The 23,687-nt window shown below is 47.5% G+C and overlaps 1 protein-coding gene across 1 annotated transcript in view; it reads left to right on the plus strand.

The window, feature by feature from the left end:
- The window catches only part of PTEN (phosphatase and tensin homolog), a 49,490-nt gene extending 31,951 nt beyond the window's left edge, over window positions 1-17,539 (plus strand). Inside the window, exons 6-9 of the mRNA XM_039553760.1 lie at window positions 2,516-2,657; window positions 5,206-5,372; window positions 12,397-12,621; window positions 13,933-17,539. Of these exons, the coding sequence (XP_039409694.1) occupies window positions 2,516-2,657; window positions 5,206-5,372; window positions 12,397-12,621; window positions 13,933-14,118 (720 nt within the window). The 3' untranslated portion in view covers window positions 14,119-17,539. The remainder of the gene's footprint in view (window positions 1-2,515; window positions 2,658-5,205; window positions 5,373-12,396; window positions 12,622-13,932) is intronic.
- The last annotated feature ends 6,148 nt before the right edge of the window (window positions 17,540-23,687 follow it).

Here is a 23,687-nt window from a genome sequence, read left to right on the forward strand (position 1 = left end):
CTGTCGTGTTGTATAACAGAACAGGAAGTGAAAACCAATTATTTTGCGTGAGGAAGCCTCAGAATGACCCTCTGAGCAGGGCAGAGATCCCACGTCTGATGTCAGAGCTCGTCACTTGTGGTGTCTGTGTGTTGGACGTGCTCGGGTGCCAACCTCTGCTAAAAGTGATGCCCTAGGCCTGCTCTGAGGCTGCAGCTTCACTCTCACAGTAGGGAGGGAACGTGAGGAATGCTGTTTCCAAAATACTTGTTCTTCATAGTCCTGCCTGTGCTACGTTGAGAGGAGAGCCAGGAGCAGCACCTGACAATGTTTGTGATGCCCTGGAAGCGCTGGCACAGGGACCAGAGGAGCTTATCTCACATCTCTTTAAAAATGGTGGTGGTGATAGACAGGAAATCCAAGCTTGAGCGACTTCCCTGTCTTTATTCTTCTGGAGTAAAAGTGAATGGTGGTTGATTGCACCCCTTGGAATATCATTAGTTTGTTATGAAAATGTTCTGCTTGGAATTCAGACCTTTGGAAATGGAGAACTCTTGAGTTCTGCTTCAGTGGGACTGGTTTTAGGGTCTCAGGATATAAGGGCTGTGTCTCCAGGGAGTAAATCTCTGGCTGCAGGGATAAAACTGCCCTGTTGGAGAAGAACTGGATTTGCTGTGGGATTGACTATCGGTGTGAAAGTGTTCCCTTGCTTGTCCTGGCCAGGTGTCCTGGGGTTTTCCATAGGACACATCCGTCATGGCATGAGGAAGCTGTGGGCAGGGAAGGATGTGTTCTCCTCACCTCTGTGCTTTCCTCCTGCTTCCTTCTGGCAGCACTGGCAAGCACTGCTGGCTTGCTCTGAGGCTGGGATTTGCTCAGTCCTGAAGCTCAGATCCCGGGAAGGCGAACTTTAAAGCTGCCTTAAGGAGTGGGTGTGATAAGCACTGTGGGGACATCTGAGCCAAAACCACAGCCAGGGTACAAGGCTGCTGGGGAAGGTCATTGTGCAAGTGCTGCAGGGAAAGGGCTTTTGTGTAATTTAGAAGCAGCTCAAGTGATAAGGAGACATAATTATCGACATTTTTTTTTAATAATGGCAGGAAGTGACTGTTTTCATGTGTGCAGAATAGAGATTTGCTAAATTAAAAGCACTCCGGCCACTCAGTTCATGGCTGCTGTGAGGTGAAACAGGTGAAACCAAAAGTTTACAGAAGTATGAGGTATAGGTTTTGTGAAGAAATGCTCACAGACTCGTGCATGAAAACTTCTTGTTTATCTGCAGTTTATTCCAATTCCACATTCAGTTTTAATCAGAAAGATTCCTTAGTGATGCTGTTGCAAGCCTGCAGTAACAGGTTGTTCTAGACCGTGTAATGCATTTTCTGGGAAATGAAACCATTTTTCATCTTTATCAATTTTACTTAAAAATATCGGCTCAAAGAGCTTTAAAGCCGTTCCTTTATTTGAAGCTTTAAGCTGATTTAAAATCAGTAATATAAACATTCTTAGGTTTTATGCTCTGAAAGCAAATGTTTACCTCAGAGTTGTAAACTCTACAGAAGTCTTTCTTCGAATACTTTGGGCTGTTGGGCCTATTTTAATGAAACTTTGCACATTTTTGGGAAAATATTCCAGGATGTTTTGTAAGAGAAGGCAGCATTGAATACAGTGATATGAGCAAACATTAGAGTCTTGTGACTTAAAGCACTGTCAAAATGTAATTCCTGTAGTGGTGGATTTTAGAATTCTTAAATGTAGTGGTGCCTAAAATTTAGAGTATGTTTAGGGCACCTCCTGCTTAACATTTGATGCTCTCCATCCCAAAAAAAGCAGCAGCTATTTTTGACATGACCCTCAGGGTGTCTGTGGCGTTTGTTTTTAAGAAATGAGAAAAATCTGCATTCTTTGCTTCATTGCTGGGGATGGATGTTTGGAGAGCACAGAATCACAGAAGGGTTTGCGTTGGAAGGGACTTTAGAGGGTGGTTCCAACCCCCTGCCAGGGGCAGGGACACCTTCCACTGTCCCAGCCTGCTCCAAGCCCCAATGTCCAGCCTGGCCTTGGGCACTGCCAGGGATCCAGGGGCAGCCCCAGCTGCTCTGGGCACCCTGTGCCAGGGCCTGCCCACCCTCCCAGGGAAGGATTATTTCCCAATATCCAACCCAACCCTTCCCTCTGGCAGTGGGAAGCCATTCTCCCTTGTCCTTGTCACTCCAGCTCCCCTCTCCATGTTTCCTGTAGCCCCTTCAGGCCCTGGAAGGCCACAGTGAGGTCACCCCAGAGCGTCTCTTCTCCAGGTGGGACAATCCCCGTTCCCTCAGCCTTTCCTGGTGGGAGAGGTGCTCCATCCCTGAGATGTACTGAAGTACTGGCAAACCAGTGCCCTGCTTGCTGTGTGCTGGGGCTGGTCAGCAGTGAATGACCTGTCCCTTGGGGTTGCTGTGCCTTCAGCTGGAGGTGATGGGCAGGAGCTCTGCCAGTGATGCTGATCCAAGGTTTTTCCAAGGTTCTTGACACTTGTTTTCCCTCCGTTTAGGGAGTGACAATTCCCAGTCAGAGACGCTACGTGTACTACTATAGCTACCTGTTAAAGAACCACCTGGATTACAGACCAGTGGCACTGCTGTTCCACAAGATGATGTTTGAAACAATTCCCATGTTCAGCAGCGGAACTTGCAGTAAGTACCAGCACCCCTTCACCTCTGCTCGGGAACCCCATGGCATTTTGGGTGTGGTGATGGCACCAAGAGCTGCACATCTTGGACAAGGTCACATGGAAATCGCTCACAGTCCAGGTTCCACTGGGTTAGTGGGACCCTCCCGGGTGTAGTCTGTGAAGGACTCATGATTGTTTTACTACAGTTTTAAACTGGCAAGTGTTTTAATGGTTTGTAGAGAAGTGATTCCGTATGTAGAATCACTGAGGCTGGAAAAGGCCTCCAGGTTTGAGTCCAGCCTGTGACCAGTCCCCACCTTGTCACCCAGCCCAGAGCACTGAGTGCCACATCCACTCATTCCTTGGACTCCTCCAGGGATGGGGACTCCACCACTCTCTCTGTATATATTTGTATATTTTCTCCTTATTTTTGTAAAAAGCCCCTTTTTTTTTTTTTTTTAACACAGCAGCTCTTGGGAAACATGAACTGCTGAAAAACATTTGCCTAATGGCATGTTGGCTTCCAGTGCAGCAACATCATTCTTCCCATGATGTTCAAAAAAAAAAAATAAATGAATCAGTTCAACTGGGTAAATACCTAATTAACTGTGGAATAAACTTTTCTTTATGTGGAGGTTTCTAAAGCATTAATACACCTGTGAATGATTAATCTGATCTGCTGATACGCTGTGTTAGTGAGGAACAGCAGATTTTGTGATGCTTTGAAACACAAAAACAAATTCTGCTCTGTCCTGTGGGCTGTGTTGCAGGGCAGTGGCTGCCTTGTGTTGCGTGCTCATTTTTTGTCGGTGGAAAAAATCTAATGGTTTTGCTATGGGGATTACAGCAATGTGTAATTAATTCCAGTGCCTCCTGTGGCTTTGATTAAAATTGCCCTGTTAATATTGTTGTGAGACAGTACCTGAACGTGTAACGCACACCAGAAACAATCAAGCAGCTTGTCAGGCTGTCTGTACAGGAGGAGGGAGGGGGAGCCTCTGCCAAAACCCCTCTGCCTTAGGGAAGAGGTGTGGAGGTTACAGATTTCTGCAATTGCCGCTTATTTTTTTTATTAGTTTTGGATAAACTGTGCTGTCCTTGAGAGTCTGAACTGCTCGAGTGAGCGCTGACTTGTGTGTCCATGGCAGGCTGCTGGTGTGGTGTTCGCACAGGAGGCTGTTGGGATGAACAGCAGATTGGCTAGGCACCTGGGAAGATAAATCAGCTATCAAGCTCAGAAAGAGCATAATGCAATATTTTAAGTTTTGTGGCATTCTCAGTGGCTTTTCAGAATGTGAAAGCCATGGTCTGTGTTGTTCCTTTAGTCGTGTTGTCAGTTGTGATGGGAGTAATTTTACCAACACAACAGCTTTAAACCCACCTTCCTTGGTATCATTCTGCTGCTTTAAAGCCACTGAGAGAGCAGAGTCCTACCTCTGGGGCAGAATGAAGGGATGACAGGGTTTCACAGCTCGGAGGACTCAAGGGAGATAAGGGCAGAAAGAGAAAGATGTGTGGAGAGCTCACAGCACCTTCCAGCGTCCGAAGGGGCTGCAGGGAAGCTGGAGGGGGACCCTGCAGCAGGAAGTGGAGTGGCACGACAAGGGAATGGCTTCCCACTGCCAGAGGGGAAATTTAGGTGGGATATTGGGAAGGAATTGTTGGCTGTGAGGGTGGGCAGGCCCTGGCACAGGGTGCCCAGAGCAGCTGGGGCTGCCCCTGGATCCCTGGCAGTGCCCAAGGCCAGGCTGGACATTGGGGCTTGGAGCAGCCTGGGACAGTGGAAGGTGTCCCTGCCCATGGCAGGGGTGGCACTGGATGAGCTTTGAGGTCCCTTCCAACCCAAACCATCCTGGGAATTCTCTGAGCCTGCAAGTAGCAGTTTCATAGCTGGGCCCTTCAGCAGGATAGTGTGGGTGTGTTTAGTAGGGACTCCCACAGCACTGCGGGGGTGTCTGGCCATTTGCAAAGCAACTCTGCTTAAAGTGGACCAAAAACCCCTCATAATATCAGTGTTAGCCCTGCAGATTTAATTGGGGAAGTTATGCCATGGCTGGCACTTCTCTGGTGATGGTGATTTACAGGACCAGCTTAGGCTCTGTTGGTGCTGGTTGGTTTTGTGTATTAATGTTCCCGTTTTGTCCTTGGTTTTGCTTGTTTGCAAAGAGTAGAAGTCAGTTTATGCTGACCTCACCAGCCACTCTACAACTGGAAGAAGAGGTGAGAGAGAGTAAAACCCCTCACTTAGGTCTATGTAATAGAGAGGAAAGGCAAAATGCAAGGGACAGTCAAGTAGTTGTCACTTTTTATAGTCATTATATTAAAAAGAAATAAAGTTTTAGGAGCTCACTGGTGGCCTGAAAGTATTGCCATGAAGGACAGAAATCTTTGATGTTGTTTCCAGTAGCATCTGGCAAAGTTTGGTCTCCTGTGGTGTTAAACCCTTCATAGAAATTTATTTAACTTTGAAAATATCGTAGCTCATGATTTTGTTTCTGCTACCAATATTGTGCTTTTTTGATACTTTTGAGGCTTCTCTGACAAAGTGACACTCTTGTTTTGTCACACAGATCCTCAGTTTGTGGTGTACCAGCTAAAGGTAAAGATATTCACCTCCCCTTCAGGACCCTCACGACGTGAAGACAAGTACATGTACTTTGAATTCCCTCAACCTTTGCCGGTATGCGGTGATATCAAAGTGGAATTTTTCCACAAACAGAACAAGATGTTGAAAAAGGTTGGTTTCCTTGCTTTCTTCTGGAAAATGTTGTTGAGCCAGGCCCTGATGCAGGGTTGGGATGTTGGTTATTCTTCAGGGATGTGTAATCACGGCATTTAATTCTTTGATGTCTGGTTTTCTCAAGGAGCCAACTGACCACAAAATGAAAGCTGGATGTTTTGGGAGTCGGTGGGATTAAGTACAAAGGTTGGATAAAAATGATCCTGGATCTGTATTGCAGTCGTTTGGGTAGTAGTGAGTAATCTAATTGAGGAAGAAACATTCACCTTCTAAAAATAGACTTGCATACTGAGCAAGTTAACTCCAGCTGTTTTCCTCACTAAATTTTCCTGAGGTTTGAGCAGGCACAGAAGATCCTGTCTGTGCTGTTGGCTGATTTGTACCCATCTGTCAAATTTAGCTGAATTTCTGAGATAATTGAGTTCCCACGCACTTTGTAAAAGTATCTCTGCAATCTTTTCCACCACCTCTCTGTTCCCAGCTGCAGTGCCTTGACAGGAGAGGTTTAGAGAATTCACTCAGAGCTGAGGATTTTGTCGGGGTCTCAGCTGTGGGAGAAAAATTAATGTAGGACTTACTTTGAAACCAAAGTCAGCCTGTTCTCAAAGCTGAATCCCTGAGTTTCTTTAGTTCTGGTGCTTGTGGAGCCTCTTTGGATCTACCAGAGTGAGAGGTGAGGATGAGACTGTGCTGATTAAAGGCTACCTTGGTGTTTGCCACTTCAAACTCCTCATCAGTAGTTACTCCCTGTTGAATGGAGGTTAGAAAACTTGAGAGCATTCTGTGAGTGAATTAATAAAAATAAGAAATGCTAGAGTGGATCAGGAGACAAAGAAGTGCTGAGGTAACATCCCTTAGAGCTGTGCACACAGGTCGTACTGCCAGCTGTGTGTGAACACGCATGCACACAGTTGTGTGGGCTTGCTCAGGTGTGAACCAGTTCAGTTTGTGTGCTGGTGTCTGCAAAAGTTTCTGGACAGTTCCTTAGTGGCACTGTTTTCCTTCTCTGCCTGTTGAATGAGATGTTTCAGTTGGTCAGTGCAGTTACGTGCAGTACAGACACTGTGAAACAAAGCATTTTAGGACCAGAAATTCTACTTCAAAGCCAAGATTATTGACATTTAAAGCAGCAACACACAGCAGTCAGTTTTGAGAAGAGTCTTTTAGAGGAGCACCCAGATGAGTAGTGTGGGCTGAACATGAGGGATTGCGGGGAGGAGATGATGCAAACCCCGACACCTCAGACAAGGTCCTGCTCTATCTGCTCTCTCCCCTGTCTGGGCTGTGTGTTTGTTGTTTCTTTGCCATCTCCACTACCACATGGATTGCAGACAGACCTGAGGGGAAGTGCTGTGCTGCTCTGCCCATCCCTGGAATACCAGTGTGCAGGTCAGCTGCTGGATCTTGGCTCTGTAGCCCCAGGAACAAGCTCCTGTATTTGTTTTACCTGTGGAGAGAGCACTGAGATGCAGAGCCCCTCATGAGAGATCCCCTCATGTGAGAGCCCCTCATGAGCACACAGAGTTTCTGCAGTATGAATTGGGTCTTTGGGAGTGTGTAGAAGTGCAGAACCACAGCAGGAGGGTTACTGTGCTGGAGTTTCAGTTCAGAGTGTCAGATTGTGGTTTCGTTTCTTAAGAATCTTTGTCATTTCTGAGTAGCTGGGTGATACCTTCTTTTTTTTCCCCCCCTCGCTTTTTGTCTATTCTTACCAAATACCCAAACTGTTTGGGTTATGTGGATTACAGATAGTGCAGAGGTGCTCAGTTTCTCAGTGTTTCTGGACTGGTAGAGCCAAAGAAATGGTGAAGGTGGTTCTTTTCACACCTGCAAACTTTTCTGAGATGGAAACTGCCCCTTCATCACCCAGTAAAAAAACCACCTTGATAATCTCTCTGAAATATCTGTTGAATCAAGTGTCTTATTGCCTCAGCTTTCCATATGAATGGAGGAGAGAGGAAAATAGGTGTGAGATGTTTCACAGTTGTGGTAAGATCACCTCTCTTAGCTCTGCTGCAAACAGAGGAGCTGATCCTTCCACATGGTCCTCAGACAGGTTGTTGCATAAAGTGAATAAGGTGAGAACAGGGCAGAGGGGAATACTGGTGACAGAAAAGCCTACCTTAGCTCAAACTGAACACATTTCTCTGTCCAGGTGTTTCATGTCTGTGTCTGTTCTTTTTTACATCAACTGACTACACAGCTTTCACTCAAAACCCCAAAAGTGAAGGCCTTCCACTGGGGACACTTGCATTTTTAAGATCCCTTTATGCAGTGATCTCCTAATTCATGAGGAAGCAGCATAATTAGGAGTAACAGCATCTTACCTTTCAGAGATTCTGGTTTATTCACCAGCTTTATTGAAAAGTGGAATTACAAGTCTGTTGCTTGTCACTGGTTCTTCCAAGGTTTTCTGTTAGCAGGTCATAGGGAGCTAAACAGGTCTTAAAGACATCACGTGTTGACTAATGGCATTTTACCTTTAACATCATAAAAAAACCTAATAAGATCAATTAAAAGTGTAATTCCTGGTGCATTCTGAGCCTCAGGCTGGAGAATGGTTGTGTCTCATCTCTGAGATGAAGAAAGCTTGTTGGCCCTGGCTCTGGTTTGGTGTTTGGTGACGCTGCTCTCAGCTGAAGTGCCCCAGATTCCCTCACCTGTACTTGCTTCCAAATTTCCGAATCCTTTGAAGAGCAGCATTATCTGCAGAGCTCTCTGTAGGGAGGGCCCTCCTCTATTTTGCTCAGGCTCATTTTGGATAAAATTAATGCATAAACCAGACCAAACCCGAATGACCAAATGACTTTAAACACCTAATGTTGCAGAGTCAGTGTGAGGTTTAAAGCAGCCACATGTCCTTTCTTTTAATGGCAAAAGTTAATTTAAGCAAATTCAGTGGCTTTTGGGAGCTGACCTCAGCCACAGGACCACTGGTGCCACTGGGATATTGGTACAGGGCTGACTGCCTTGGAAAAGTTTCAGTCTTTCCATAGTTTCTGCCACCTGGCATCAGTTAGGAAGTCCACAGCTCTTGGTCTTTTCTTGTCTAATCAAGTTGTTTACTTTATTCTCAGACTCTTTCTTTAGTGAGCTGTAGCTGCTTCCTTTCAAGAACAAAATGCATGCCCACATGAGAACAAAATGGCTTGAGGCTCAAGTGCAGTGACTGTGTATGAATTTCTGATGGGTAGAAGTTAGTAATTTGGGGGAATTTTTTTTTGAGCATGGCTTTTTTTTTTTGTAGCTTGACTGTTCTTCCATCTCAGACTGCTGCTGTAGTCACTCTAGTTTTGCTGCCATGGATCTCTGCAAAGCCTTTTTCTTCCAGTTATTGATGTTGACGTGATAATCTGAAAGTATTTCAGAGTATCCTTCGATCACTCGGTTCAATGAGAATCTGTTTAAAAATAATACAGAAATCTCCTTATCCTCCTGCCTCCAGAGCCTGGGGGTGAAGGAGACCTTTTTTTGGGAGTCCTCCCAGTACAGATGAGAGGGAAATGTTGATGTGGGTATAATTTGTGAGAGTCACTGGTGGTTTATCCCCAGACTCCAGCGTAGGAGGACTGACAGCATTGTTTGAGCGGTTACGTTTCATCTCTCGAGTCTCGAGATCAGTTCTGCTGCAGAGTTCAACAAGGCTTTGGGCAGTTGCTGTTCAGCAAACGCTGAGGAATGAACTCTGAAAATGTCAGAAGATTCAGTGTTGATCTGAAAATTGTACAGGAAGTTCCATCAAGCGGGCCTAGGGAACAGGCTGAGCCATGATCTCCATTCTTGGAGAGCATCTCCAAAGCCCTCAGCAGGTGCTGCAGCGTGCCTGGGGGTGCCTGTAGATCACTCTGCAGAAGTTAAGCTCCCAGGAGGGCACGGGAGCTCCTGATTGATGGCTTAAGTCTTGGATTTGGATCTCAGTCTGCAGTTAGAGACCAGCTCTAGAGTGGAGGATGTTTTTCTGTCAGTCTGAGAAACTGCACGAGGTAGGGACAAGCACTGTTTGTCAGAATTGTGGGATTAAATCAGCCTCTGCCTCATCTGATACTGCACTGGAGATTTATGGCACCGATTTGGTTATGGGAAGAAGTACATCTGTGGTTTATTTTTTTTTTAAGACAGATGTCTGTGATGTAACTGGAAGTGAAGCTAAACACATTGAAAAACAGTCTCTTAATACTTTTTTTTTTTTTTTCAGAAGTCTATTCATTAACTTGTGTTATGTGAGCACTTGGGTCTGGTATTTTGATTTGCTATATAAAGCCTGAGTTCAGTTCGTGCCTTGATTTTTGAAATTCCTGTCTTTGGCCCATATTACATCATCTTTCTTTCTTCCTTGTCTCCCATGAAATATCTTGGATCCTGACGCTTTAGCTGAATCCTCACTTTGAATAATGGATTTGCTCTTCAGTGAAAACAGTGACACAGTTATCAGCCTTAAGAGCTAATTCCAAGTCTTCCCTCAATTTGAGTGGCCGTGCCATGTTCCAAGACCCATGAACTCAGTTTATTAGGCTAATTAAGTTGTGTAGTGGGAAGGAAAGGAAAATAACTTGCTTTAAGACGCTGGAGGGAGATAAAAGGAGAAATGACCAGCTCAGCTGAGTTGTATTGTTTAGTTTGAGTCCCTCAAGACCTCTGCAAATTTATCCCAAGGAACACAGATTAAAAGCTGTCTAGTGAGAGACTCATTGTCTGTCAGCCCCTATCCCTGAAGCTGAGTCCCCCCCAGGCCCTAAAGTGCCAACAAAGTCCTTCCTGGTTCTCCACCTCATGGAGCTGAAGGCGAGGCACAACAAAACTGTGCCTTCTTCTTCTGCTGGCAGTGATTCCCATCCAGTGGCCTCTTTCTCTTTGGCTCTGCTTTCCCCACTGGTGACAGGAGCCATCCCTCCATCCCTCCACCCATCCCTCCATCCATCCCCTGCAGCGTGTCCTCCCTTCCCTGGAGCTGACACTGGTCCAGCACCAGAGCAGTTTTCGGCAGGAAAGCTGATGCTTGTCTCTGTTTTGACCTGAGCAGGTCCTTCAGTATGAGCAGGAATAAACATCTCATCTCCTTGGATTCTCTTCTGAGGGATTCACTGTGGGTGAGGAGCCTCGATGGGGGTAACCTGAGGATGTCTTCACAGGGATTTTGTCTGCTGCCTCTTCCTTTGGGAGAGAGACATCAGCAGAGTGAACCCAGGGTATTCATCCTCCACTTCCAGACCCAGGCAGGGCATTTCTAAGGCTGTTCCTGGGGAGAGAGGAGGGTGTGAAGTGTGTAAGCAGGGCCTGGCAAGAACCTGCCAACTGCTGCCTGCCGTGGATGGGCTCCAACAAGGCTTCTTCAGAGATGGGATGGCTTGAAGGGAGTCAGTGGCAGTGGGAAGCATCTGTTAGACTCCCCAGACAACTCTAATTACAGCATGTGCATTTGCTAGATGAACTTGATTCCCAAAGTGCTGGAGAGAGAGGCACATGGTGAAGTGGAGAACTCCACTACCAGAAGTGTTCCTGCCTGGATTTTTAACTTCCTTTGGTTGTTGCCCTTCCTTGCAGGTCGGGGGACTCTCAGGTGCTTGCAGAAATGCAGACAAGCCGGAAGTGGTTTTGTAGGCTTTGCCTAAAATACTGAAAATCAGTCTGACCTTTGGTGGAGAGGGACACTTGGGGGTTCCCAGTCTCTTGTTTGAATAAATTAGTGAGGAGGATGAGTGGGAGTTAAGCAATAGTCCAGCTCTTCCCTGCCCCCTTCTCCCCGGCTCAGGAAAATGCTGTGGTATTTTGCTGCTGCCAGACTGCCTTCAGCAGGAGGGCCTGCTCGTGTCACACACACTGGAACCACTTCTGTTCCACCTCTGACTTCCCCCCGCTTCCTTACCAGCAGGGATGAATAGGAAGATAGGGCAGGACGTGGATTTTCCAGTAAGAAATTGGAATTAGATCTCCCTGGTAAACCAAAATATGTAAGTTAGCTCAGAAGGAGTGAGTTTGTGTTCTGGTCCTGTGTAATGCCGAGGAATGTTAGCTTCTGGAATGGGTCACTTCCCTGCAGCTTCAGCAGGAGTGCAGGAATACTGACCATTGTGGGAAGAAGTGGCCATTTGCATCTTGGATCTTTGGCCTGAAAAGCTAAATCAGAGGCAAACAGGAGATGTCATCTGTAGCTCAGGGTCAGATGGAGAGGTGCCTGGTGTGCGAGTCAGGGCCAGCCTGCCAAGGAGAGCTGACCTTGGAAACATCAGCTCTTGGCTGGCAGAAGGCTGCCTCTCTCCAGAGCCTTCAGGATCTCTGGTACAGGGGTGTCCTGCCTCGTGGTACAGCTGGAGCTGTGGCAGAGCGGAGAATCAAACTGCTGGTGCTCGTCTGTCAAGTTCTGCTTCAGCTGAGTGTCTGTCAGCTGTCTCTGCCTCGGCTGCTCCCTGAAGACTTCCTGCTGAGTGGCAGGGCAGCAGGCACTGGGGCTGCCTTCCCTTGGTGGGGCTCAGCACGGGGCTGACTGGGCGAGAGCATCTCAGCACAGCAGCAGTGAATCCATTACTAGAGTAGTGGATTTGTGGTTTTGCTCAATTGTTGCTGTCTCTGTATAAAAGTAAGAAAAGCTTTCTGTTACAGGGGAGATTCAATATTACTCATCTCAGCTGGTTCGCACATGTTGTCTCTGCTGGGTTTAGGGATTGCTTGGCAAGGTGTGAGCAAAAAAAAAAATCTGTTTATGCCTTGTGATTGCAAGTTTTAGTTTATTTATTATCATCTGCTTTTATTGCAGGTATGATAGTTTTAAGCCCAGCTCACGATAAGTGTCTTCTAAAAGCTTAATTGGTTAAAACTGAGGTCGATGAACGCAGATTTTTGTGTGTTGTCCAGGAGATGTGGTGAAAATGTCTTTGCATGCAATGCAACAAATGATGTACTGTTGTCCAGCCAGGTTTTGCCTGATATTACAGATTTGGTTTGACCAGATGCTGATAGCAGTCTAATTAACGTGCCATTAGTGAATACTAAAGCAAGCTTGTTTTCTGTGTTCTTCCTCCCCCAGGACAAAATGTTTCACTTTTGGGTAAATACATTCTTCATAGGACTGGATGAAAATTCAGACAAAGTAGAAAATGGAAGTCTAGTTGCAGATCAGGAACTTGATGGTATTTTCAGTACAGAGCGCTCAGATAATGATAAGGAATATTTAATCCTTACATTAACAAAAAACGATCTAGACAAAGCAAATAAAGACAAAGCCAACAGATACTTCTCTCCAAACTTCAAGGTCAGTATATTTTATGTGTGAACAAAGCTGAAAAGCTGCATGATTTGTTTGTCTTGCCTTTGGGAGGGACCATGTGAAACTGCTGTGTAGAAGCCGAGTCCATGTGTTGGTATTGCCATCACTTAGCAAAGCTTTGAGCTTTGTACTTTTATCTGCTTTTTGGGCAGCTAATGGACACTGAGAGGCTGGGGTTGAAGTCTTCAGGTTGTTCCAGGTGTTTATCAAAGCCATCAGAGGTGTAGGAGAGCTGGTGACCAGGTGGCATCTTCCCTGTTGCAGCTGCATTGCCGGAGCTCTGGGCTGGAGACCCTGAACTCCTGAGCTGATTTGCAGCAGTGCTTGTTTCATGGGAAGCAGAGGGGGCCACAAGAGTGATTTGGGGTCTGGAGCATCTCCCTGATGAGGAGAGGCTGTGGGAGCTGGGCCTGGTCAGGCTGGAGAAGGGAAGGCTGACAGGGGATCCCATCAACCCGCACAAATCTCTCCAGGGGGTGTCAGAGGAGGGTGCCAGGCTCTGCTCAGTGATAGGATGAGAAGCAAAGGCCATAAACTAAAACACAACGAGTTCCACCTCAACGTGAGGAAGAACTTCTTTCCATGAGGGTGGCAGAGCCCTGGCACAGCTGCCCAGGGGGGCCTGGAGTCTCCCTCTCTGGAGACATCCCAAGCCCACCTGGAAGTGCTCCTGTGTCAGGTGACCCTGCCTTGGCAAGGGTTGGACTGGATCATCTCCAGAGGTGCCTTCAACCCCAGCTGTCTGTGATTCTGGGAAGACCTTACCCTGGCAGCTCAGCTTTGAGGAATATGAGCCATTGCCAGCAGTGTTTTAAACGTGAAAAAGGCATTTGTAAGAATTTCAGCATTTTCTAACTTGCTCATAAAAGGTGAGCCAGTGCTCATTTGAAGGTAATGGTCGTAGCTGCTTGGAACATTGCTTGGATCAGACTTCCCACACATGAGTCACCCATTAGAGGGTGTTTTGTTCTATCCTGTGCACCCTGGATGTAACCTCCTGGTGCTCTGGGAGGTGTGGAAGGCAGGAGGGTGGTGGCATGGCCTGGTGTGCTGGGATGTCCTGCTGCTGCAGCTCAGGAGCACCTGAGCACTCAGCCAGACACAGCTCCTGCAGCTGGGCTGGAAAATCCTGCTGCTTTGCCAGGGGTGGTATTGAGAGGCTGGCAAACCTCTCTCTGGAGAGAGGAGCACTGGACTCAGGGTAGTGAAGGAGCTGTGCTGTTAAAAATTGTTTTGTTGCCTGTGCTCAGTTGAAGTCCAGGTTCCCTTTTTAAATGTTGTTCTTTCCTTCCCCAGGTGAAGCTATTTTTCACAAAAACAGTAGAAGAGCCATCAAACCCAGAGGCTAGCAGTTCAACTTCTGTAACACCAGATGTTAGTGACAATGAACCTGATCATTATAGATACTCTGACACCACTGACTCTGATCCAGAGAATGAACCTTTTGATGAAGATCAGCATACGCAGATTACAAAAGTCTGAATATTTTTTTTATCAGAGATAAAAAAAAAACCATACAAAAAGAACCAACCATGAAGAGAAACAAACTTGAATAAACTGAAAAAAAACAAGGACCTTTCTAAATGGCAAAAGGACATAGTGTCAGATTACCAATTATAGGAACAATTCTTTCCTGACCAATCTTGTTTTGCCCTATAAATCTACAGGGCTTGACACTTGTCCAGTCGGGGGGGAAAAAGAAAGGTTACGTAGCTCTTATATGTATATACCTTTTTGTGTCAAAGGACATTAAAACTTCAATTAGGAACTATAAACATGGCACTTTCCCATTTTATTCCAGTTTTATAAAAGTGGAGACAGACCTAATGTGTATGCGTAGGAATTTTTCCTTTTGTGTTCTGTCACCAAACGAAGTTTCAAAAACCGAAAAAAAAAAAAAAAAAATTTCCAGGTTCACATCCTGCCCCTTTTTTTGCACTCGTGTGGCAACAGAAAAGTCTGCAGTTGGCTAAGAGATGTCTCTAGAAGGTTTTTTCCTACATTCTAATGCATGTTTTTTGGATGGGGCTGGAAGGTGATGCTCGGAAAGGAGCGTGGCCTGTGTACCATATCCGGCTGTTCCATGCACCTTTCCTCAGCATGCTGCCCTAATTCATCCGGGACAATGGGTGAGGAGTCGCCGCTGTCACTGCTTGTTGTTTGTGCATTTTTCATTTTTTTTAAGTGTAATGGTGCTAGAAAAGGCAGCTAGAGGGAGTGATTCTGTCTAGGGGTACAGGAATGAACCTTCACAACACCCGCGAGACCCGCGAAATGAAGGGAGACAAGGAATTGGGGTCACGAGAAAACAAAAAACAAAAGGAAACACAGCAACAATGACTTAACCATACAAATGTGGAGGCTATCAACTAAAGTAAGAGCTTGAAACAAATGGTTCCAAAATTTGACAATGATTTATTGGGGTTTTTTTCTGAATTGTAATGGCTGCTCCATCTCCTGTGTAATCAAGGCCAGTGCTAAAAGTCAGATGCTCTTAGTGCAAAAACATCAGTCAACATCTTACATTTATATCAGTAGTTTTTCAATCATATTCCTGCTGTGAATACTTCATGTGCTGCCTTGCAAGCTTTTTTTTTTTTTTTTTTTTTTCTTCTCTCTCTCATGAATATAAAAAGATTTTGTAATGGTGCACAGGAAATGTCATTGGAGATTCTCCAGGTTAGTGTTTGTTTTGAAGATTTCTGATGCATTTATTCAATCAAACCTCTGTTAGCCGTTCCACCCCTTTGACCTTACACATTCTATTACAATGAGTTTTGCAGTTTTGCACACTTTTTTTTTTTTTTTTTTAATGTCATTAACTGTTAGGGAATTTTACTTGAATATCATTACCTGCAACGTTTAAAAAACGGACATTACACACCAGAGAGAGGAAACCAGTGTTGCAGTAAATTCTCAGCGCTGTGTAAATGAAGATTAAAAAGCAGAACTTGTCCCAAATACATTGCTATAAACAGCAACCCCACAAACCACCCAACAAATTGGTTTTCTGAACCAAGGGGCAGCGTTGGGTTATTTGTTCACACAAATAGCCAAGGCTGGGTAGGGCTTGAGGTTGGCTTCTGCTGGACAATTGTCGTGCCCAGCCTGAGGTGACTCAGGAGTCCAGCTGCTGGTGCATCCAGATGTGAAGTCACTGCCAAAATGGGCCCCTCAAAGTGGGCCATGAACAGCTGACCCCAAATTGATGCTCTTTTTAGGATGCAGTACACACATCCCCCTGTTTAATTAACTTCTCGGTGCTGACATGGAAGTTCATGAGCTGTGTTCTCAGCCAGAATTATGAATGGGATCTGTCAGAGCCCTGTGCAGCAGCATTAATGGTTGGAATTTGAACGAGACAAGGCAGGACTTCCACTAATTACAATTGGTAAACCAAGGTGTAAAGGGCTTTTTTTAAAAAATTTTCTTATCTGGTTTCTGTTGGTCAATTCTGCTCCTCAGAATCATGATTCTAACTTCTAACAAAGCTGGTAATACGTTCTGACTTACAGGTTTAATTAGACTTCAGTGGATCAAGGTTCAGTGCTCATTGTGATGAGCAGGAGGTGGTTTTCCCTTGGGAACAGGAATTTTAACTCTTACCCTTCCAATCATGTTTCACCCTGTCTGGTTTGTAACAGTTGAAAGTTGTGTTGGCTTAATAAACCAAACTGTTCCTGCTTGGATAGTATTGGGATCTTGGCACTGCTGCGTGTCCCACTTTGGATAATCAGGATTGGATGGTGCAGTTCCAGTCGGTGACGCCGGATCGGGAATCAGGACGCAAGGATGGGCTTTTGCACTGTTAATTTTCCTTTGGAATGTGAAGGTTGGAATGAGGGTTTCGATTTTTTTTTTTTTTTTTTTTTTTTAAATGTTTCGACGTCTTTGAGAAGCCTTGCTTACATTTTATGGTGTAGTCATTGGAAATGGAAAAATGGCATTATATATATATTATATATATAAATATATATTATACATACTCTCCTATACTTTATTTCAGTTACCACCCCCATAGAAGTTGACAAGAATTGCTATGACTGAAAGGTTTTTGAGTCCTTATTAAAACTTTATTTATGACAGTATTCATAATTAGCTTGAGCTGCATTCTGTAGGTAATCTTTCCTTGAGTTTCCAGACTGTACGCTTCAGCCTGTTGGGATGTGCAAGAGCTTACACGTCTGAAACTACTTGAAGGCATCACTTTGGGAAGAGCTTCACTCTTAGGCCCTGAAGCATCCCCTGGGCTCGGGCAGCCCCAGTGAAAATCCTTGCCACAGCTCCTCCAGGGCAGCTGTGCCAATCGGCCTCCAGATTCCTCCCCGGGGCACACATTGTAAGCTGGAGTTCACATGCAGCATCAAAATCAGCTTTCCAAATTCCAAAAACAAGCCCTTAAAATAACCCAAAAAGAGGATGCTGGTGTGCAAGTTCCATGTTTAGTCCTAGCAAATGTGTGCAATATGTTAACGATGCCTGTGGTTGCCACGAAGTGCCTCGTTTACCTTCTCAATACTGTTGGAAAGTGTCGTGCATGCAGATGGATGGGGTGGGACTGTGCACTAAAAGGGGCTCTAACTACAGCGTTTGGCAGAGCTGCCTTTCTCTGCCAGTTCAAATTTCCAGTCTGTTTTCATATAGCATATATATATATAGATACTAAAAGAAAAAAAAAAATCAGTCTGTTAAGCAGCCTTACTCTGATTCAGCCTCTTCAAATACTATTGTGCTGTGCAACAGTGGCTCTGTGTGTAACTGAGAATACACAAAAACCAAGTATGACATGTACAGGATAATGCCTCATACAAATCAGATGTCCGTTTGTTATTGTGTTTAACAACCCTTTATCTCTTAGTGTTAAAACTCCACTTAAAACTGATTAAAGTCTCATTCTTGTCACCGTGTGGGTGTTTTATTGCAGTGTTCTGAGCCCGGCAAACAGCTGAAATGTTGTGCTTGTGAAGCTGTGGAACTTGGAGTGTGGTGCTTGGAGCCAAGGGTGCTCCTTGTGCCTCCCGGGATTTTGAGGGAGCTGCAGCTCCAAAGCCTGGTGTGTTCAGAGGTTCGAGCCAGGGTGGCAGTGGAATTGCAGGGGTATCAAACCTGCCGAGGGGCAGGGGCACCTCCTGGGCCATTAAACCACACAGGAAGGTGCCTGTCCCCAGCGCCTGAGGAGCTACAGGAAACATGGAGAGAGACTCTTGACAAGGGCTGGAGGGCCAGGACACAGGGAATGGCTTCCCAGTGCCAGAGGGCAGGGCTGGATGGGATATTGGGAAGGAATTGTTCCCTGGGAGGGTGGGCAGGCCCTGGCACAGGGTGCCCAGAGCAGCTGGGGCTGCCCCTGGATCCCTGGCAGTGCCCAAGGCCAGGCTGGACATTGGGGCTTGGATTCTGCTCTGGAGACAGCTGAGAAGCGCCGTGGGCAGAGGATTGTATTTGACTTGCACACTCTTGTCCCGTTGACTGGAAGTCCCATGGCCCAGCCCTCAGCAGCTAAAGGTGGTTTCTGGGCAAAACTGCTCATTTTTTCCGCTCTGGTGACCAATGTGTGACAGAGCTTCCCAGGGAGGTGCTGGGTGCCAGCACAGCGGACAGTCCCCGTGCTCCATCCCCACACCTGGGGTTTCCGTGTCCCCTGAGCACTCTCCAGCTCCAGGGCCTGCCTGGCTGAGCTTTCCAAGCCTCTGGCATCAGCAGGGAGCAGCAGCTCAGTTCGTTCAGCTCCCTCTCCAGGCAGCCACAGAGGGGTGGTTAATAATTAATTTGTCTTCTTTTCAAGCTGCAGCAGAGTTCTACACTGCACTCTTTTAAGAAGGAGTGATGCTGGGAGGGGAATTTTAAGCTGTGTTTGCTGCAGTCGGTTGGCTCCGAAGGGAGTGATGGCGTCTGCCAGTGATGATGTTTGTGTTGGTCTGACCAGATTCCCTGAGGTGACCTGGGTGCACTGGGAGCTGGACTGAAAGAAAAAAGCCCAACAAACCATTCCTATGGACTGAGACTTGATACAGAGGGAGGGAGGTCAAAAAAGGAGTCAGCTCAGTGTCTGCTCAAAACCAGAGCACGAATTGCTTCTCTGGCTTCTTCTCACCCTCATTCTTTGGTATCTTCTCAAACCCCATCTTTCCACACCTGTTCCCGGTAACTCTGCTCCCCTTTTTTTTTTTTCCATACAATCCTGTGCCAGGAAGATGAGAAAATCCCTTTATTTTGAACGGATGGGCCCACTGAAATAAAAACCCTTACTGTGTTTCTTTGCCTTTTGCTCCCTGTTCTTTGAGACTTTTTCTAGCTGGGCTTTTTTTACGGTGTTTCATTGCTTTACCATGTGTTTCTTCTCATTCCCCACTTTTCTTCTGTGCTTCCAAACTTTTCAGCCACTGCTCTGTGTTGCATTATAGGACAGGTAATTATTTTCTGCCTGGGCTTTTTGTTTGTTTGTTTGTTTGTTTGTTTGTTTTTTATACCAAGCTTTAGTCTGAAGGTACAGCAAGGAGAAACACTTTTAGGTTGCTTTTAAAATTTTTTTTAAGAAAGAACAGCTCTGAGAAACATCAGGGCTGTGCAAGTTCAGCAGGTGTGCTTGCCTTGGTGAGCTCCTGGTGCTCTGCACGAACCTGGGTGAGTTTGTCTGGACTGATGGGAACGATGAGCGCATGGGCTGGACTTGTGATGAGCAACCTGAATGAAAAACGCTTGCTCACGAACCGCTGGGCTGCGCTTTCCAGGTGCAAGTGTTGCTACATGGGCTGTACTGGCTACAGAAACAGAAAAAATGCCTTAGTGGGGTTTATTTTTAATTTTGGGGGGCTCCTGTGCTTGGTAATTTACTTTGTGCCCCATCGCTAAGCCCCGAGGTCGGTGGCACTTGGCCTTCGTGACCTCCTGTTCACAGAGGAGCTTTAAGCTGATAAAAGGGGGTATTTCAGAGGCTGAGCCCTGTGCTTTAAAACGCCCTTTGTATAATTCAGGCTGCTTCAGGCCCTACTGGTGTTTTTTTGGCCTTTGACAAAATAATTGCAGTGTGGATGTTATGTGGGGTTTGGAAGAGGCTGAAAGCAGCTGGGGAGTGCTGGGTTGAGGCATTCCAGCCCCCTGGACAGAGAGATCAGGGCTGCCCCATCCTCTGGAACGTTTCTGTGGCAGGAGGAAAATGGCAGAAGGAAACGGGAAGGATTCTGTCATGGAAATCTGTGCGGGAATGAGCCTTTTAAATGGGAATTAATGACTTTGGAGGAGAAGGCGGCAAAGGCTGTAATGTAAAGCAGGATTTGGTAATGGGAGAGAGAAACCTCGTGGGTGGAGGCATGGAACTTGTGAGGAAAGGGGTGATGGCACATGTTTACACAGACTTGCTGGGGTTTTGCAAGGATGGGATGAAACAGCTGATGAGAGGTGTCTGAGAGGCATCTGGAGGGCGGGAGATGCGTTTGAGAGGTTGGCTTGGGGATCCTTTGCTTTAAAAAGTGTTTGAAGCTATGGAAACAGGGGGGCTGACAGCTCCAGACTGGAGTTGGGACTGCAACCAGCTTAGGAAAACGTTGGAATTTGCATTGGAGGATGGTAAAGATCACGCTGCAGTGAGGGGAGACTGATAACATCCACTCACCAGCACAAGAAGGAGTTATTCCTCTTCCCTGAATATCAGCGCTTGGGAAGGACATGGATCTTTCCTGAGCTCCGAGTGTACAGAAAAGCAGCTCTGGCCCACGATTTTTGAGTGTCTGAAGGTTTGGGGGTGCTCAGCCCTCACTCACAGGTGGGCACCCTTCAAACCAACCTGCATCTGAGGCCTGTGGGGAGGGCTGGGGGCTTGGAGGCTTCCTGGAGGAGCTGCAGCCCCCCAGGAAAGGGAAAGGGCTGCAGGCAGCTGGGAACCACTGAGCTGAGAAACACAGAGCAATGATGAAAAGCTAAATAGGAGGGTTGGGATTATTTTTACCCCGGCTTGTCCACCCTCTTGGCTTTTAATTTGTCTCTTTTGTGCCAAAAGGAAGGAAAAGCTTTGCACAAGAGCACCTTGGTGAAGGTCCCAGCCCTGGGATCAGGAGCTCCTGTGTGCTTTGCAGAGGTTTTCCCTCTCCATCCATTCTCATCCCACTTCTTCCCTGTCCTTGTAGCAAAAAATCTTCAGAGTAGGAAGCTTTGATCACTTCGGTTCAGAGCAGTGCAAGGGCAGCACTTCAGGCCCCTCTGGGAAGGTAGGGTTTGTTTTTTAGGGATTTGGCAACATGCTCACAACAGCAGGAGATGGATGGGTGGACACAGCCTCAGGCTCCCCCTGAGGTGGGTCCTGGCAAGGAAGTGGGCAGGTGCAGCATGGGGTGGATGTGCCCTGGAGTCACTCGCACCGGCCAAAGAGGGACCAGGTTAAGCAGCACGGCTGGGAAAGGAAATAATCTGGGGATCTGTGAAGCATAGGACAGTCCTCTGAGAGCAGCTGGGGACCCTGTGGCAGCACCTGCACCTTCATGCAGATGCTGTGGCATGAGCTGGCCAAGAAGTGCTGCCCAAAACCCCACTCGCTGTCCCTGTCAGGTTGCTCAAGGTGTGCTTTGGACGTGTTTGTGGCCGTGACCTGGCGTCCTCTCTTCAATAGCTGCCTTCCCTTTGAAAGAAGCATTTTTCAGACAGAGTTCATGACCTTTTTGGGATGGAACACGGTGCCCAGCTCATCTGTAGCTGAGCTATTCAGAGAGCAGCCCACTTCCTGCAGCGCTTGCACGGGAGCTGGGCTGGTCCTGCGCGGTTTCAGCCCCGGAGCGGTGCTCAGGGCTCAGACACCTGTGTGCTCTCGCTTTGCTGCTCTGTACCTGCAGCTCTGGTGACTCCTCCCCGTCACCCTGCCGTGAGGTGGCCCTGCTGCTGCTGTGTCCCTTCCTTGTGACAAAGCCCTGGGTGCTGGGCTCCTCTGCACATCTGTTTGTGGGGCCGCAGGGATTCGTTTCCGACCGTGCGGAACCGTGCGCAGCAGAGCCTGTGAAGTGCTGCCCAAGTCCTCTCTCGCCTCTTTCCACATGGAGCACTTTCTTAATGAAGAATTAAGAGACCTCGGGGACCAGATGCAGCTCAGTGATGGAAATAGTTGCACAATAGAGCGTTTGATTAATGCCTCCTGATTTTTCCAAGAGCTGAAGCCCTTCAGACAAAGCAATCTTGGCTTAACTGCAGGGAGAAGGAAAGGCAAGAGGAGAGGTGAGAAGCCTGGACAAGGAGGTGTGAGGGAGGTAAAAGGAGCTGAATGTCCACATAACAACATCTGAAGGAAAAGCTGAAGGAGAGGAACTCAACGGCCCTCTGCTGCCTACTTGCTTTGGGTGGTTGGTTTTGTGGTTTTATTTAGCTCAGTGTCTTGCTGTAAAGCCTTACAAACGTAAGAGTAACAGCTTGAACGTACATCTGTGGATCCGCACAACCGCTCGGGCTCACCGCAGTGGGTGCCCTGCCCTGTGGCTGGAGGTGACCGTTCAGGGGTGAGTAGATGCACATCTGAGACCAGCCTCTCACCAGAACCAGCTGGTGGCCAGGGGCTTCCTGAACCTGCAGTGGTCTGTGTACTCAGCAACCTCCCACACGTTCATCCTCAGGGCACTGCTCCCCTTCGCCCTCAAACTGATGCACAGACTCTTGGCATCCTCTGCCTCTTCGGACAAGGGGTTTCACAGGTGCTGTGGGGAACTGAGGGAACATCTCCTGAATTCAGCCGGCCACTCCGAGCGCTTGTGCTGGAAGAGGCAGAGGAAGGCCAGTCCTTCCTCCCGCTCCTCCTTCTCCTCCTTGCTTGCCCTCCTGGAGATCTCTGGCAAAGACAGCTCCAGGCTGAATTCTCCGAGCCTGAATGCAACACTCCCAGGGGAAAGCCATCTCCAGAGCTCTCTGCCATGCAGAATCCCCCTTTTAGGAGCAGGGGTGATTTCCCCTCGTCCCTCGTGGCGCAGCTGTGGCCGCCGGACCCGTGCGTGCTTTGCATTCCCCAAGAGGCAGCGCAGTTTGGCATCACTGTCCTTGTGACCCGAGCTCTGGTGGTGACACGGGCGAGGATGGCTCTCCCAGGGGTTTTTAGGTGGCACAAGCCCCGCATGGGCCATGGCCACAGGTGCCCGTGTCACCGTGCGTGCCCTGGCTGCCTGGCGCTCACCGCTGAAGCGCTTTTCCTCTCTGGTCTGCGCGTTGGGTTGAAAATCACGAGATCAAAGTCAGCACTTTCTATCTCCAGCATCTCCAGCACGTGTTTCCTTTTTTTGAAGCCCATGAAGCAGTTTAATTGGGAGACAGGTGCTCTTGAATGAGCACTCTGAATTAATGAGCTGCTTCAGCAGTGCTGTGCCTCAGAATGGTTCTTTACCTCACGTGACAGTGGGTGCTCACCTGTTTTCTCCGTCTTCGCTGCATTTGTGAGGTGACCCAGGCTTTTATTCCCTTTGCTTGCTGGGGGCCACTGGGTGCCGGTGGCCTGGGACCGAGGCGTGGCTGTGGCACTGTGCAGGTGGCTGGGGAAGGGTTAATCCCCCCCTGCCAGGGGTGTCTCAAACAGGGGTGATGTTTGTGCTCCGTTCTCAGCTGCCAAGCAAAGCCCCGGTGAGGATTTTCCTCTCTGTGTCCGTAGAGGTGCCCCATGCTCAGGCAAACAGAGTGTGCACAGGCTACAGTCGCTGGACACTGTGTCTCACCAGGGCCCCAGCTTGTTTTTCTGTTCCAGTTGCTGCCAGAAGCTGACGTTTTATCTGATCTGTGGTCTTTCACCGCGAGCTGATGTGGTCCCCGCTCTGATTTGTGCCTTGGCCCCGCCGTGCTCGGCGCAGGTTGAGCTGTGGTCTCACAGAGCCTGTTTTCCTTTAGCCTTTGTAGCACAAATGAATAAAAGCAGAGCCACTCGGTGCCCCGTGTGCTGCTCTCGCTCTCCTTGTGTCGATATTTATCCCTTTGGGGTTGTGGTCAGCTGCACCCCCATGATCTGACCTGCTCAGCCTCCCCCAGCTGGAGTTGCACCCTCAGGTTGAGCTACAGCATCTTTTTAAAGGCTTTTTCTCTCATTTCCCGAGGCAAAA

Source organism: Corvus cornix, chromosome 6 (assembly GCF_000738735.6).
Source record: "Corvus cornix cornix isolate S_Up_H32 chromosome 6, ASM73873v5, whole genome shotgun sequence".
Lineage (NCBI taxonomy): Eukaryota > Metazoa > Chordata > Aves > Passeriformes > Corvidae > Corvus > Corvus cornix.